General features: G+C 38.2%; 1 protein-coding gene across 1 annotated transcript in view; it reads right to left on the minus strand.

The window, feature by feature from the left end:
* Positions 1-354: 354 nt before the first annotated feature.
* GMPS (guanine monophosphate synthase) overlaps positions 355-17890 on the minus strand; it is a 50353-nt gene continuing 32817 nt past the window's right edge. The window contains exons 8-16 of the mRNA XM_063306533.1: positions 15502-15653; positions 13040-13213; positions 12410-12515; positions 11704-11819; positions 10643-10768; positions 7311-7426; positions 6149-6279; positions 4457-4629; positions 355-3311 (exon numbers count right to left, since the gene is read on the minus strand). Of these exons, the coding sequence (XP_063162603.1) occupies positions 3210-3311; positions 4457-4629; positions 6149-6279; positions 7311-7426; positions 10643-10768; positions 11704-11819; positions 12410-12515; positions 13040-13213; positions 15502-15653 (1196 nt within the window). The 3' untranslated portion in view covers positions 355-3209. The remainder of the gene's footprint in view (positions 3312-4456; positions 4630-6148; positions 6280-7310; positions 7427-10642; positions 10769-11703; positions 11820-12409; positions 12516-13039; positions 13214-15501; positions 15654-17890) is intronic.

Here is a 17890-nt window from a genome sequence, read left to right on the forward strand (position 1 = left end):
TTCTTCTTCATTACCTTTGACTATACTAATCCTACCAGCAGGACCAACTTCTGTCCATTTCTCCACATTCTGCCTTTCCTTCTCAAATCAGAATGAGGCATGAAAGAAACAGAGTGCTTTGAGAGGACTCTCAAACACCCATGGGTTGAACAGGAGAGCCTTGCAAGCTAGATTAATGACCCCATCCCAGTAAGAGGTTCTTAGTAACTTCTTCAGATGAGCCCTTCCTTTCATATAGGTTGGAACTACAACTTTCCTAGCCAGTGTGTCCAAAACCTGATTTCGAATGAAAGAACACCAGAAAAAAAAAAGAATGGATCAGAAAGAATGATGAAATAAAATAAATCACAGAAGTATCCAAATGGGTTCACTTTTATTTGAGGATAAAAATTAAGGCTGACAGTACTTTTATCATTTACAGATTTTTTTTTTTGACTGAGAGTTCTAGGAATTATTCCCTATACAATTGTCTTTGAAAACAGTTGACATGTCTTACTGAAGACTAGAGGGCAAACAAATCTAACAAGGGCATCTGCATTCATTAGCTACATGTTACACATTCCCTCCTGGACCACAACAAGCCTGTTTTCTACACCTGGTTGAGATTATGGGAATCAATACTATGAAATACATTCAAGAACTGGAAGCCTGGCCATTTAAATGTACTCCGTTGCCCTCATAAACTCAATCAGAGGATTGGTTTAAGAGAAACCAATCCTCTTCTGTACTACACTAGTCATGCACAAAGAGTCCCCTTTCTGTACAACACTGATGTCTTCATTTAAACAATTTACTTATAATGCAATGTACCTTATATGTGTTTATTTCTGTCTCTAGCATAATATTACTTAAAAGGTTTCCAAACTCCATTTTATCCATGGATCCAGTTTAAAAATAAGTACACCGTTATTACCTTGAGAAAACAAAACCTAACAAATTTTACTAATGTAAAAGCCATAGAATTTGACAATATGTGCATCTACAATAAATGAATATGAAAATGAAAATATTTTAACTCCAACTGCAAACTTCATTATTTAAGTTAAACCTGACTCTTCTGATTGTAACTCTCTCTCTTTTTCCCAGGCTATACCTTAATTATGATAAGACTGTATTTTAAACCAGCTTAAAATAAACATTCAAAACAGCCACAATTTTGCTACTGTCATAGCCTCCACTACAAAGACAATTAAAAATCCAGAAGCATCTCATGCTATGAACTTGAATGACTAGGAGCATTTCCTTAATCATTTCTTAATTCCTATTTCCCATCCCAGCCAGGGATCAAACTTGCTACTTCTCAAAAGATGATATAGTCATGATATTTGCTTAAACTTTTCCTAGAGGATAGTTTGGATCCAGACCGTGGACTGTAGGTAGATAAGAAGATTGGTCATCATGGGTTGGTTCAAATGGACACCACTCCTATCCTTTGTACCATTGCCGCAAGATCTCCATGGGAACAACCTTGAAGAGATTGCAAATAATTACATAACACAGCAAGATAGCAGGTACAGCAAGGGAACCCTCCAGTTTATCTGGGTCCTCCAAACCAATGGAATATACTCATAGGTCATTGCAGCTGTGTGGTCAGCATCATTCTTTCAATCCTATTTTTTCCTCCTGCATAGCTTTAGGCAGACAGTGTGCCAGGCTCCCAGCAGGGACTAGCCAACCACAAATATTGATTTAGGTCTCTCATTCAGCTACAACTTTGTTACTGATACAAGGATAGATCTGCATCTTGAATGAAATGGTGAATGACATGTTTTGCCATCAAATTTGGAATTAAGTAAAAGCAGATATTTCATCCTCTCTCTCACAAGGTTCCAGTTATGCAATGCATTTCCAAACAGACATTATACGGCAGATACTTGTTGGTATCCTACTTAATATGACTGTACTGGACCATTTAATATTTTGAGTACAAAGCAAAATCTCATGGTTTGCATTACAGTGCACTGGGAGGTATTCAGAATGAGTAACAAAAGCTATGGCACGTGTAGAAGAGTCAACTGATAATAACTTGGTATTTCCTCCATTCTAGTTTCACAAACAATGTATTAAAGTAAGTTTGATTCAGGCTCAAGACACTGGAGGAATAAGGTAATTATATTCACCTTTTTAACTTAGTGGTAGTCTATTCATCGAATGGTGTTAATAAAAACAAGTCATTCATTCTCAGGTTTACCAAGCTGGCTCTAATACCAATCACATAGAAATCAATGTAATATTTAAATTCAGCTTGGAAAAAGTTTTTTTTAAATGCAGCATTTCTCTGCCTTTATTAAGAAGCCTCACATAAAATAGAAAGCCAAAAGATCTGACTAAAATTAAAGCTCAAAAAGAGCTATGCACAGCACAGCAATTTTGATGGCTGCTGTGAGAATTGTTACTGTGATTCTTTTTTCCAAGTGGTGAGTTTTCAACCATATTTATAATTCATGTTTGTTTCTCTTGTAACTGATTTAATGTACATTGAATATAGATAGTAGCTACATAGTGTGGGAAGACATATGATTTAACATCCTTAAAAAGTTATTTGTTTTGAAAATATTAAAAAGTGGGGGATGGGGTTGGGGGGTAGAATATAGTCCTTATTTTGATACAGTTCTTGAATACATCAACACTTATTGCCATCAGCTTAATACTCCAAATGATATGGAACAGGTACTACAATATACAGAAAATAAATATACATTAATCTACAATTCAACAATGCTCACTACTCCATTTGGCAAAATATTTATTTATAATAAATCTGTTTCAAAAGCAGTTGGTCACTTTTTTCATTTTACATTATTAATAGCTCTAACAATGGGGTTGGTGAATGTAAATAAACTGTCTCTTTTTACACAGTGTACAAAAAAAAAAGAGAGACATTGAATTGACATTTAACAGTAAAAACACAAAAAACAGGAAGAGTCTGTAAGACAAAAAAGGCAAAGCAATATGATTCTGTCTGCACATAGGCGATGCTGCCGTAAATTATTTACCCGTACATGTCCTCAGCCCCACTTAGCTGACTTCCCCCCACCCTCATCAGCACTCTTAATTTGCAGATTATGTTCCAGGAGAGAAAACAGAAATCACATAGGATGTAGCAGCCGCTCCAGTCACTCTTTTCACAGTACTGCATGTCAACACTGGGAATGGTTTCTGATATAATTTAAAACTGCATACAGTACTTTCTTGGGGGAGGGAAATAATTACTCCCATTCAGTTGTTCCTGGGGGTTTTGAAGTCAAGTCATACATCACCCGGGAGATGCCAGGAATCTTCTTAATCTCAGTCACCATCTTCAGCACAACCTATTTTTAAAAACAGCCGGCAAGAAAGAGACGTCAAGGACATAAATGACAGTGTGCCCATTTGGAAGAAGGGATGGGAGACAGAAGGGGACAAACTAGGATGGCGGATTAGTATGAAATAAATTAATTCAAATGTTCTGCCTCATCTCCCAGAACGGAATGGATGGAGACAAGATGCCCAGTTTTTAATGTTTTAATTTGCAAAAAGGCAAATGGTTTGCAGATGAAAAACAGGCATATAAATTTGGCCTTTCCTTCCTCTGAGATTTTTGTTCCATTCTTTGCTAATGTCAGCTACTTATTTCTCTGCATTCTAAGCTCTAGTTATAAGACTATATAACCAAAATAAATAAGAGGGTTTTTTTGTGTGTGTGGCTTTAAAAGCTTTGAAAATTGCACGCAGAATTACTATTAAGCCCTAATGTAAAAGAACTGCTGCCACAGACTGCACACCTCCGTGCAACTTTTAGCAGTTGCTACTTGCTATTTATCCCGAGCTGCAACTGATCTTGGCTAGTGGTGAAAAAACTAAGCAGAGTCAGACTTGGTTAGCATCCACAAAGACCACCAGAATGCAATGACAAACCACTTCAATACTGTTGCTAAGAAAATTGTATACCCTTGTGCACTTAATCACCCACTTTCTTTAGGCTTGACTCAAAGAAAAATAACCCTTTTAATTTAATTGTAGCCTCCTGGCTAGTGCAAAGAATTACCTTTGATGGAGTTAGGCTATAGATAAAGGGTAGCAACAATAAAAACAGTATGACATTTTTCCTCAGTGTGATGCCTTATATATTCTGTCTGTCTGTCTGTCTAGAATTTAGTTCAGTTCCCATAAACTTCAGTGAAATCAAGCACTTGTCAGACTTGCTAGGGATTCTGGGACTTGAAATCTGTAAAAGCCAAAAGGCTCATAATCTTTAGAACACATCTCCATATAGCAATGTGTTTTCACCCTAGTTTTGGCAATTAAAATTAGGCAATCAAATATGCCCAAACCACACAGGCTTTATTTACTGAATTCTATAACATTTATTTCAGTGTTAAAATAATGTCTATTGGTATACATTTAAAACAAAGGAATAAGATATTTTCTATACAAAGAAATCAAAGGTAACTTTAATTTTCTAAATGATGTTTACCTCTTCTGGTATCTCATTGCCAGGAGTTGCTGCAATGCCAGTCATGAAATCACTTGTAATGAAAGTTCGAATAACCACTGATCTTTGACAGGACGGCTGTTTCTGCAGGGGATCTCGATCAAAATGCAGTGGTGTTAAGATGACTGGCATCTGGCTGATTTTTCCAGAATAACCTTGAATAAAGGAACAAAAATCAAGAAAGTACTGGCTAGATGGCAGCACTTAGCTGATGTGGGCCGATCTGGAACCAACTGGTACTTGGATGTGAATCTCCCAGAAAATCTCAGATTTGTAGGCTAGATTGGGAAATGAAATGGACTGCCTAGAAGATAACAATGGCAAATACTGTTGCTGAGAACACTACATGGATCTATGAAGTCACAAAGAGTTGTGTTTGATCCAACAGAGATTTTATTTATACTGGCTCACAGAGTAACATACTATGATGCAGAGATAATGGAGTCAACATGGAAAGCAAACTTGAAGAAGGAGTAATGGAATACCAATTTTTTCATGGAGATTCCTTTTCTTCTCTTCCTACTATCCATTTCCCTCTCTTCTAATGAAGACAGAGGAGGAACAACCATCTCTTACTAGAGATCTTGTATGTGCTTTCCAAAATTAGTGTAAGTTCTAGATGCACTTACAAGAGGTTGCCCACCTTGTTTAAATGATTTGAGTGTTGGGCAACATAAGCAAAATCCCCATTCAACTATGAATCTTACTGAATGGCCTATGTTGGTCCCTGTCTAAGCCACAGTTGCATCTCAGGCCTGTTGTGAAGATATAATGGGAGGGAGTTTTTCTGCTGCAGCTGCTGCTAATGCCTTGAAGGAAGTGTGGGATATAAATGGAATAATACAAGTCAGCAAGAGATACTGTGCTCCAAACTCTGAATTAAAATAAGACTTCTTCAAATAGGTGCCTTCTGGATGCATTGGAATTGCAACTCTAAGAACTGAGCAACATAGGCTGGAAATTCTGACAGATATAATCCTTCCATAACTGAGGGGACCAGGATAGGAAACAGTAACATAGAATTTGCAAGACTCCAAGTGAGATGGACGGTAACCAATTTGAAATATAAATAAACATAAAATTTACACAAAGTTGCATCCTAAATGTAGTCCTCTTTAGAACTTTGATCTCATTTCCTTTCTGTAGCAATATAATATTTTTTCTTATAAAATGGAGGAAGCAGCAGAAAATCAACTTTTTAAATTCTAACATCCCGCAAAACAAATACTAACTTCTTTATTATCATCTATTCCATGGTTTCTCAACCAGGGTCCCATGGAACCCTAGGGTTCTGTGAGAGGTCACTAGGGGTTCCCTGGGAGATCATGACTTATTTAAAAAATTATTTCAAATTTGGGCAACTTCACATTAAAGAGGTAAGTTTCATTCTTTAATTTTAGTTTAAGAACACTGTTAATGCACTGTTAATAATTTTGTAACTTCTAGCCTATATTTGAGCCTGAATGTGCAGGGGTTTCCCGACGCCTGAAAAATATTTCAAGGATTCCTCCAAGGTCAAAAGCTTGAGAAAGGATGATCTGTTCCAATACTAAAGGTGTTTTACAACAGTCAAGAATGAATTAGACACTCTATTCTACTAAGCTTGCAAAAATATTTGCTGGGACAAAATGTTGCAAATGCAGAGCACCACACTTAAGAAAACCACATACTAACCAGATTCCCTGAGAATATTATGAGCCTCGAAATCAGCCTGCCGCAACGTGCTGAGAACTCCCGTCGTCAGGAAAGTGGGAGTGACATCAGTGGGAGGTTCTTTGACTGGTGGGCCAAATACATAGACAACCCTGAGAAGAGGGAGGGAAAATCCATCAGAAGGAGTGCTCTCTGTATTTGTCAGGAGTAGGCAACCTTTCAGGGTTGGGGGGCTGCATTTGGAATTTTGTGCGGATATGTGGGACACAATCTCAAAATGGCTGCTGTGGGAAATCTGCCTGTTCACAGATTTGTGAATTTCTGTGGGCCAAAGACATTCCTGCCAATAAATCCGATGGCCCAAAGCTGGTGATTTGCTTGAAAGTATGCCAGATCGATAGACAGTCAGTCAGTCTGTGGGTGTTTGAATATTTTTTAAAAGCCAGATGGACAGGGAATCTGCTGAGCAGAAGGTTCCAAATGAAGCATCTAGGGCAATGTTTCTCCAGCCATGCTGGCTGGAGAATTCTGGGAGTTGAAGTCCACACATCTTAAAGGTGCTGAGGTTGAGAAACACTGGTCTAGGGTGATCATGATACCTGCCGGTATTATGTTGCCTATAAATATATCTTTGTTCAAACAATGCACCTAAAAGTTGCTGTATCTTTGATTGATATTACTTGTAGTTCCAAACCTTTAACTAATCATGCAAAGCTTGAACGCAGCCCCAGTAAATCAAAGAGATATATTTTAATATAAGCCCATTTATTGTTTTATCCCATTTTGAAAATCCAAACTTGCTCTCAGGAAGCAAGTAATGCATGCTCCCTTCTTGTCTCATTTTAAAGCCTCCTCCATTACTAACGGTTTACGTGACCAATGCCTTTAAAACTCAAAACTACAGTGATGCAATCAAGCATCAACAAGACTGGATTCCCTTGTCAAATTAGCAAAAAAAAAATGTATACATATTGAATCATGGATGTTGTGAGTCAGGAGCTGGGCTTTTAACTCTTCTTGTTACCAGTATTTTAAAAGGTATATGGGAAAAGTAAAATATTTTTCCAGTATTTTTCTCTATTTCTTATATATACATTAATTTTTTCCCCAGTGATGCATAGTGAACTACTAAACAGCAGCTAGATTACAAAGAATTAGTTCTATGTATCGATGGAAGTATTACCGGTTTATGTTGTGACACATCCGTGGTATAAGTCTTGCTAGGAACATAAGGGACTCCCAAGGTGGAGCAACTTTACTGGAGATTCCACATACATAGCTATAAGAACGACAATCGCCCTATGAAGCAGAAACACAAGAGCACAACTTTTAAACATTTACAACAATATTCACTGTATTCACCGGAATCAGTAACTCAAGCCAAAGAAGCGCTTAGACAGTACCATATATATTCACATATAAGCCCATCCCCAGGTAAGCCAACTCTTGAATTTTTAACCAAAATACCATAAAAAATGCACCACCCACAGACAAGCCAGCCCTCGAAATCTTTGTGTTTTAATTTCCACAATTGGCTTATCCATGGGTGGCACTAGAGGGAGAAAATGTAGAAGCAGTGAAAGGTTTTGTATTTCTAGGTGCGAAGATTACTGCAGATGCTGACTGCAGTCAGGAAATCAGAAGACGCTTAATCCTTGGGAGAAGAGCAATGACAAATCTCGATAAAATAATTAAGAGCAGAGACATCACACTGACAACAAAGGTCCACATAGTTAAAGCAATGGTGTTCCCCATAGTAACATATGGCTGCGAGAGCTGGACCATAATGAAGGCTGATAGAAGGAAGATCGATGCTTTGGAACTGTGGTGTTGGAGAAAAATTCTGAGAGTGCCTTGGACTGCAAGAAGATCAAACCATACTCCGGGAAATAAAGCCGGACTGCTCACTTGAGGGAATGGTATTAAAGGCAAAACTGAAATACTTTGGCCACATAATGAGAAGACAGGACACCCTGGAGAAGATGCTGATGCTACGGAGAGTGGAAGGCAAAAGGAAGAGGGGCCGACCAAGGGCAAGGTGGATATTCTAGAGGTGACGGACTCGTCCCTGGGGGAGCTGGGGGTGTTAACGACCGACAGGAAGCTCTGGCGTGGGCTGGTCCATGAAGTCATGAAGAGTTGGAAGCGACTAAATGAATAAACAACAACAACAAAGGGTGGCACATTTTTCATGGTATTTTGGTTAAAAATTCAAGGGTTAGCTTATGCGGGGATGGGTTTATATGTGACTATATACAGGATACATGGGTCCTTTTAAAAAAGTATTGCCATATATACTCGCAGATAAGTCCATCCCCGGATAAGCCAAACCAAATTTTCTGGGTGTATTTTAAAATTCTTGGCTTATCTGTGAGCATATATGGTAGTTACCTGTTGCATATGGGGCCCAGCCAGTTTTTACAGCCAAGATCACACTCTTGAAATGTGGAGGCAAACAGCTGAACAATGGTACTTCATTTCCTGATTTTCAGTAGAAAATTATTTAATTGATTTCAAGTGTGAAGCCTCTATTAGAATCAATGCACCTACAAAACACATTTTAAAAGCCCTCAACCCTGGAAAAAAGAGGAAAAAGTAGGTCAAAAATTTTAATTACACCTACTTAGACAACATCTTAGTGCCATTGCCCTATCAGGCATGGTTCTTGACAACTGAAGTAATAATTATAAGATGCTGTCCAAGCTGCAAAAAACATTCCTTGTTTCTAGAGACCAAGGCATTACTTTCACCTGCAGTAAGAAAATCAATAAATTGTATCAGATAGAATTTCTGCAATTCAGTCATGGTGTCTAGAAAGTCTGAAGTTAGCACTCCTCACACATCTGGAAGGCAGTCGGATGGAAAAGGCTGGGCTTCCCAAATCTTAATGGAGGACAATTTTTAAGAAGGTTGTGTATTGGACAATGGGCACCTATAGGGTGGAAAGCTGGAGTTCTCCCCCGTCCTCTCCCCCGTCCTCTCCCATGAGGTCATCAAATCCTGCCCCAGCTTCTGCTTTGTAATGTGGTTGGCCTGCTGCTACCTCCTATCTTCCAGATGACACCTCACTTGGCATTCATCCACTAACCCCCAGTATGTGGAAGAAATTTTGGTGATTAAAAGGTCAAAATAGAGAAAATGAAATCATTGCTATAATGCCACCTCTTGGCCATAAACAGGTGTGGTGTCTAGAAGTCTCACCCCTTATTTTTCTCCTTAGGAAGAGACCAGTCTTAAAACAGATAAAAACAAAATCAAACTTTTTTAAAAAATGTGTGTGTGTGTGTATCTCCACTTTTTAAACTTTAAATATTAAAATTGAAACATTCAGTGTTGAAGGTTATAACTTAGAGATGCCTAGGTCATAATCCACTTCTTACAAATCACATAAAAGAAAAAGAAATTTCAAAAGAAAATATAATGCTCCAAACAGACCACAAGATTACAGTGGTGTTTTCTGAGTGATCGTTCTCTTCCAGAATCTCCAGGGAGATAAAGGATAGGTTTCAAATTAGTATTACAAGTGGCAAGATTCTACAACAATATAACTTCATGATCACAGCTTGAAGGATGGATGAGAGCTGAAGTTTAAAAGCTTAATGCTTTAACTTAGAAAATGAGACTTCAGCACAACATAGAAGTAAGAAATTAAGCCTAGTGCAAATTCCTGGCTAAATGTTCCACTTATTTCTACAGAAAAAGCAGATGTATGAAGCAAAAGTTCCTCTGCTACGATTTATGTATTTATTTAAATGATTTACGTGGTGCACATCTCACAAAAGTGACTCTGGAAAGCGTACAGAAATTAAAACAAAAACCACAATGTGAAACCCATGGTGCCCAAGGTTAAAACAGTAAGCACCAATCACAAAAAGAAGACACATCAACAGGAGCAGACCTCACCTAACCTCTTGGCCCAAACACCTGGGGAAACAGCCAGCTCTTCAGAGCCTTGCAAAAGGCTAGCAGGGTTAAGGCTATCCAGATTTCCCCATGTGTGTGTGTGTGTGTGCGCGCGCGCTGTCCCATAGGATTGCAATTGCTTGGTCTTCCTTTTCAATCAGAGGCTATGGCGTTTTCCAGCCTTGGTCCATAGACTTCAGTGGAGTTCTGCTGAGTTCTATACCTTTGTTTCAAAACATAAAAATGTTTCTATCTCCAACAGAGAGAAGAGCTGGGGTACATGACTGTACACATGACTGAGGACAACTGTCTCTTCTACTGATGAGTGGAAAAAGTGGCTGGCTGGCTGGCAGACAAGATTCATAATAGCTTGATAATTCTATGTCACACTCCAGGATTTCCAGACTTTGCAAAGTAGCCTTTTAGACATTTTGATGCCCTTGTTTCTTGACCACGCTTAATGGCTTATCTTTCATTTCATGGTTACTCTTCATGGTTACTCTTTCTCCCTCCTGATCAGATTTGATTTAGAATTCAATTTAAAAAAACCCTTGCAACACCTGTTGTTTTTCCCATTTTAGTTATTTTTGCCGCAGACCCAGCTTCACCAACCTGGACTCCCACTGTTTTGATTGGCAGCAAAAAGGCATTTAATGAATGTAGACTTGTGATCTCCATCAATTTCTCCTGGTCTTCTTCAGTTGTACATGCTTTGACCCTCTGCAGCAGAGTGTGGGGCTAGACAACAAAACAGACAGTCAAATCTAAGTATTATACAAGGTTAGTTGGCTATGCATCTCTAGCAAACAAAATAGTGTGAACTTAAAGGCTATGAAGGATCATAATATAAAGGATATAAAACATAGGAGGACAAAAGGAATGAATTTTAATATTCTTAAATAAAAGAACCACTCTGGGAGCTACTTTGGAAATAAGGAACAAAGGCTAACAGCACAGGTAAAAGCCGCTTTTTGCCTTTGATGAGCATGCAAAGAACTATATGCCTTAATGGTCCAGAGTAAGGAAGTAAGCAGGATCAAAAGAAAACTTTGATTTAATTTGAAGTAATTAGATATAGTTACCATGAGTTCCTATGTATGTAGTGATTTTCCATTTGTCAAGTAATTGATTTCCAATTGGTTCTCTTTACACTGCTACACAAAATTGCTTAAGGCTTTTTAAAGTCCTACCAGGGTCCTTCAAAGGTTTAATGTATTGTATGCATATAGCAGTATAGTAATATGTCTTTCTGCCAGTTGAGGAGGGTAGAAATTCAGGTTATCATCATTTATATAGACATAGTTAAAAATGTAATTCAACATCAACTTTTAGAGGGATGTGATAGTATATACTTATGGATTCTAGGAATCATGTGCAATCCTGGGACTTCGTTTTGTGCATTTTTGACTTAGTGATGACTAAATAGGGAAAGAAATATATACTAAATATATACTAAATATAACACAACTGGATCAAAAATTCTAAGAAAAAGGAAATATGGGGCAAATAGGTAAGGAGATACTGGACCAAAGAAAATAACTTTAAAATCTTTCAGTCAGGCTTTGAATTATTTGAGATGTTGCTTCTAAGCTCTAACCAAATTCTAGCACAAATGTAAGCAAAATGAGCAAAATGAAAAGAGAAGAATTTATATCTTTACATTCTACTGTTACCTTTTTAACGCTTGCAGAAAAGTCTGCTATGATTTTCAAAATGTTATTAGTTTCAGGGAAATCTTTGCAAACATATGGTTCTTCAGCACATATTACCCTAATTGCAAGACCAGGACCTAAAAGGCAAAAATGGAACAACCTAATGTCATCTGTAGCCAATGTGAAAATGATTAGTTATGTTTCATAAATTTTACATGACAGCAATTAAGAGTATGGAGACTAAACCATCATTTTCAGAAAGCAATTTAGTAAAGGGCTTGCAAATACATGGCCATGGCTATCACTTCAGAAGTGCATCAGAAATACTTCTAAGAACTTCCACTAGAATAAGTCAGGAGGGCCGTATACCCAGCTTTCTTTCCTATTTCAAATACTACTCCTTCCATACTGTCCTTTACTGTGGCATTCTGGTCCCGTTGTTCTGTTTTCCCTTTCCCTCCACTTTGCTCTGTGTAGTTCAGCTTATCTTTCTACACTTACAAGTTAACTCTGGAATTAGAAGGAGAGGGAAAGAGAACCAGAGACCTATAAAGAAACTAAATACATTGTAAAATGTTGCTTATGCACTAGGTATTTGGAAAGAAAAGTTTTTGTTATTTAGAGAAATGGGTTTCAATTCCAGCTTTAACTTACATGCCCCTTTGGAACCTCTTAGGATCAGAGGTTCTATTATTCTAAGTGTTGATAGATTTAATTAATCTTATACCTGGGAATGGATGTCTTGAAACCAGTTCTTCAGGCAAACCTAGCTCTCTCCCAAGCACTCTTACTTCATCCTTATGGAAATCTTTCAGTGGTTCTATTACTTTTCCCTATAAGGGAAAACAGTATGATTTACATTCAGGAATTCATTTTTAAATAGTATATACTTAATGAAAAAACATTCTAATGTATTTCCACTATTAAGGTTATCATTTAAATCTTGTATCTACAATCCCAATGGAATATCAGCAGAAGCGAAAACAACAGGGAAGTGATTCAAAGAAATCTCTTATTTATTGATGTAAATTTATTTATTTAAACCTCTTGTTAAGCAGGGAATAAATTTTGATCTATTGATAAGACTGAATCTAAAATTGTTTGTGTATTTAAAAGAACAGTAGAAAGTCTCATTTTGTGTGGGCTGTATACAAATATTTTGGATCGCAGTTTAGTCCTTCCTATATGAAAGTACTATTTCAAAAATAATTATTAAATTTCAAAAATAATTATTTAACTAACAAAATCCTTAAACTCCCAATAATAGTGGATAAGCAATTAGAAAAGAAATTGGGCAGTTTGTCAGTGCTCAACTATTTCTCAAAAACTGAATAGCCAAATGTGATGTTCTATTTACCTCTTCCCGCAACTTCCTGATGAGCTCTGTGTCATTGTGATGGGTTTTGATGACTTCTGCTTTGCCACTAGCAACAACAGAAGCACTTTCAATAAGATCAGGCCTCAACGTTCCTTGGGCAAGGAAGACTTCTTCTGGTTTCAGGTTCAGTTCTCCAATAACTTCATTAGCAATCTAGAAATGGGGTTGAGAAAGAGAAACTTTTTAGATGATACTCCATAAGTAAGTTATAAACTGTTACTCCCCGGGAATAGCAACTATGCCAATACAGGTAGTCCTCACTTACTGACAGTAACTGGAGCCAGGAACTCCCTTGCTAAGTGACACGGTCATAAGATGCAACATCACATGACCATGCTGACTATCAACAGCAGTTCCAACAGTCCCAGTTGCCATAATTAGGCAAATCCCGCGCAGTCACAGCGTCCCACAATCATGTGATCGCCATTTGTGACCTCCTGCTGGCTTCCCCACTGACTTTGCTTGTTGGAAGCCAGCAGTGAAGGTTGCAAATGGTGATCATGTGACTGTGGGATGCTGCAACATTGTAACTGCGAGCTGGTCACCAAGCCCCCAAATCGAGATCACGTGACTGCAAGGACGCAGCAACAGGCACAACTATGAGGACCCATCATAAGTACCCCTCACTCAGCACCATTGTAAATTTTAATGATCGCTGAATGAGTGGATGTTAAGCAAGAACTACCTGCATGGTAAGTGATAGTCATATTAGGGCTGGGCAGTGCTTTGAATACAAAGGCGAAAAGTGTGTTGGAAATCATGGGGGTACACACATAGGACCTATCAGCAACTCCTAAAATTAAATGTGCCTTTTCCAGCCTAACAAATTGATGATTGGAGTACATGAACATCCCACATAATCTCAAGCAGTGTTTCTTAACCTTAGCAACTTTAAGGTCTGTGGACTTCAACTCCCAGCCAGCTTTGCTCTAAAGTATCTTTTTGTCTTCAAATCTAAAGGACTGCACAGTTCTTAATCCATATGCAGTTCTGTCATTTAGTGTCAGCCCCTTGAGGTGAGCAAGGTCAGGAAACAGGAGTCACTAGGGATTTGGGAATGTACTTTAATACAGAGTCCCCCTTTTTGGGGGGAGATGGGCGGTGATAGAAATTGGAATAACTAACTAACTAACTAACAAATAAATAAATAAACAAATAAAACAGGGTAGTGTATCAGAATCTTGAAAGCCTCTCAAAGTCCCTCTTTACTTCAACTTATATCTAACACAATCAAGGTGGAGTTGTTCTGAGTTTCTTTCTCACACATTCTATTTTCCTAGAACTCAAATACTTTTTTCTTTAATGGCTTGGCATTACCCTTCCCCTACTCTGACTCAAACTGACACTCCATTGCACTTAGCAGGAAACCAAACTCTAATTACTAGAACAATGTGTCCTTTCATAGTCTACAGTCAGTATAAGAAATTTTACTAAAGTTAGGAACTCCACAGCATTGACAGAAAACAATGCAACTGACTGAAAGTGTAGTTATGTTCATTTTTTAAACCATAGATAATATTTTATTACAACATCATTTCTTTGTGAATACACTCTTCTGTATACATGCATATAATAGACTTGTGCTTAGTATTTTGTTCACTATGCTCCTATTACATTTTTATCACATTTTTTATTATACAAAACTGTTTAATATTTTAAGCTGAGCTGGCAATAGCTGCATCATAACAATTTGCTCTGGCTGCAAGAGCAGCCTTTAATTCTTTCACAGCAATTTATGAAACATGAATTGTAGACAATTTCAAAGAAGCCTAAAGCAAAAATGATTGAAGCACTGACTTAACATGCCGCAACTAAATTGTAATATGGTTGTTTTCAGTGTATATGAAATAAAATGAATAATAGGTGACCCCTACTGGACAAAATTGTGGGCTTTGCTTAAAAGACAGTCTGGTTTTGCTTTTATTAAAAGTTTATTTCTAAAAGTGCGTACAACCCTGCAGAGGAAATGGGGGTTGGATTATTTCAATATGCCTGAACTATAGCAGGATAAGTCCTACTGCTATTAAGGCAGGCAGTGATCACTGAAATGGTGGAAAAGGCCAGATAAACCACAGTATGGTTTTTGCCATGACATCTGTGAGTACTTGCTTTACCCTGTGACTTATGATGCATAAACAACACAGTAGGGCTTGTAAATGAGGTACTAAGAATTAGTAATTTGATCCTTTCAAGTATTCCATCATAGCAGGGATGTTTAGGTCAGTTTTGGTCAGTTTTCAAAAATATTTGTGAACTAATGCAAAACCTAAATTACCAAATTAGCCAATATGCTAGCTGGGTAAGAGCATACATTCCTAAGAGCAAATTACTGTAAGGCATTACACAGTTGCGATTTAATACTCTTCATAAAAACTGAAGAAAGATTCACTTGAGATTTCTGAAAACCAAAGAGAGACAATACTAATGGACACATTAAGTACCTTCACAAAAGTGTCACCAATAATCTTGCGTTTTTCCTCAGGACTTGTAGTCATGTTTAGTGTTTTACTGATCCTTTTTCGGGGTGTTCTGTCTTCTTCAGAGATGGGTAAAGTTGTTGTACCATTGTAGAACCAATGAGCTGCATTTACCACTATATAACATACAAGATGTCACTGTTAATAACATTGCTGCAATATTTTGAAAACAAACATTCCAACATTCTTCCCCTCTTCCAAGGACTCAGCACTGGAACATTAACTCAAGGTAAAATATATTTTTTTCCTGTTCATTGGGCTTTCTTTCCTTTTGTTCCTTCCTATCATTATTAGGGGTTAGCAAAGCATGCAATAATCATTTTAAACACAAGCCAATGAAGCATTGCAGTTCAATTGCTGGATCACAATGGTAGGGACCTAGGTTTAAGTCCCCAGATAGCCATGATACTCTGTGATTTAGTTAGGCTGGTCACTTTCTCTCATGCTGAATATATATTACAAGCTTGTCATCAGGACAAAAGCTTTTTTATTTACTACAGTCAAATATTTTATACAATGTAATGGAAAAATAACAATACTCCTTTCTTCCATCACAATGTAATAAATCATCTAATGTCCTTAGACAGCACCAAGATAGTCCAATTTATTAATGCGTAACATAAGAACAGATGTACAAGCTGGGTTTAGAACAAGCTGGGTGTAGAAAAGGCAGAGGAACTAGGGACCAAATTGCCAATATCCGCTGGATAATGGAAAAAGCCAAGGAGTTTCAGAAAAACATCTATTTCTGTTTTATTGACTATTCTAAAGCCTTTGACTGTGTGGATCATGACAAATTGTGGCAAGTTCTTAGTGGTATGGGGATACCAAGTCATCTTGTCTGCCTCCTGAAGAATCTGTATAACGACCAAGTAGCAACAGTAAGAACAGACCACGGAACAACGGACTGGTTTAAGATTGGGAAAGGAGTACGGCAGGGCTGTATCCTCTCACCCTACCTATTCAACTTGTACGCAGAACACATCATGTGACAAGCTGGGCTTGAGGAATCCAAGGCTGGAGTTAAAATCTCTGGAGGAAACATTAACAATCTCAGATATTCAGATGATACCACTTTGATGGCTGAAAGTGAAGAGGAACTGAGGAGCCTTAAGATGAAGTTGAAAGAAGAAAGTGCAAAAGCTGGCTTGTAGCTAAACCTCAAAAAAACCAAGATTATGGCAACCAGCTTGATTGATAACTGGCAAATAGAGGGAGAAAATGTAGAAGCAGTGAAAGACTTTGTATTTCTAGGTGCGAAGATTACTGCAAATGCTGACTGCAGTCAGGAAATCAGAAGACGCTTAATCCTTGGGAGAAGAGCAATGACAAATCTCGATAAAATAGTTAAGAGCAGAGACATCACACTGACAACAAAGGCCCGCATAGTTAAAGCAATGGTGTTCCCTGTAGTAACATATGGCTGCGAGAGCTGGACCATAAGGAAGGCTGAGAGAAGGAAGATCGATGCTTTGGAACTGTGGTGTTGGAGGAAAATTCTGAGAGTGCCTTGGACTGCAAGAAGATCAAACCAGTCCATCCTCCAGGAAATAAAGCTAGACTGCTCACTTGAGGGAATGATATTAAAGGCAAAACTGAAATACTTTGGCCACATAATGAGAAGACAGGACACCCTGGAGAAGATGCTGATGCTAGGGAGAGTGGAAGGCAAAAGGAAGAGAGGCCGACCAAGGGCAAGATGGATGGATGATATTCTAGAGATGATGGATTCATCCCTGGGGGAGCTGGGGGTGTTGACGACCGACAGGAAGCTCTGGCGTCGGCTGGTCCATGAAGTCATGAAGAGTCGGAAGCGACTGAACAAATAAACAACAACATAAGAACATAAGCAGTGCCCTGCTGGTTTGGACCTGTGGCCCATCTAGCCCAGCATCTCTTCTCACAGTGGCCAACCACCTGCACAATGAAGTCTACTAGCCTCCCAGCAGATGGCCTTCAGATGCAGTCACACTGCCACCAAGGCTAATAGCCATTGATCCCCATGAGTTCCATGAATTAGTCCAACCCTTTTCAGAAGCCATCCAAGCTTGTACCACATCTTGAGGTAGCAAATTCCAAAGTGTAATTATGTACTATGTAAAAGACAAAGACAATAACACCAAACAGATTATTACTAAATTAAGACAAATTCCTGTCTTGAGTATAGTCACTGTAGGCAGGGAGACAACCAAGGATATCAGGAACTGGGAGCTGAGAGGTTCCCCCATTCAGTTGGTGCAAATTTAGTTGAAGGCCCTTCCTTGTCGTTCAAGAGAAGGGTAGTTCTACTCTGGAACCACTGAAGAAGGTATTCAGTCAAACATTCTATGGAAAAGGCTGGCTGATGACTTAT

This window comes from Candoia aspera, chromosome 6 (genome assembly GCF_035149785.1).
Source record: "Candoia aspera isolate rCanAsp1 chromosome 6, rCanAsp1.hap2, whole genome shotgun sequence".
NCBI classification, from domain to species: domain Eukaryota; kingdom Metazoa; phylum Chordata; class Lepidosauria; order Squamata; family Boidae; genus Candoia; species Candoia aspera.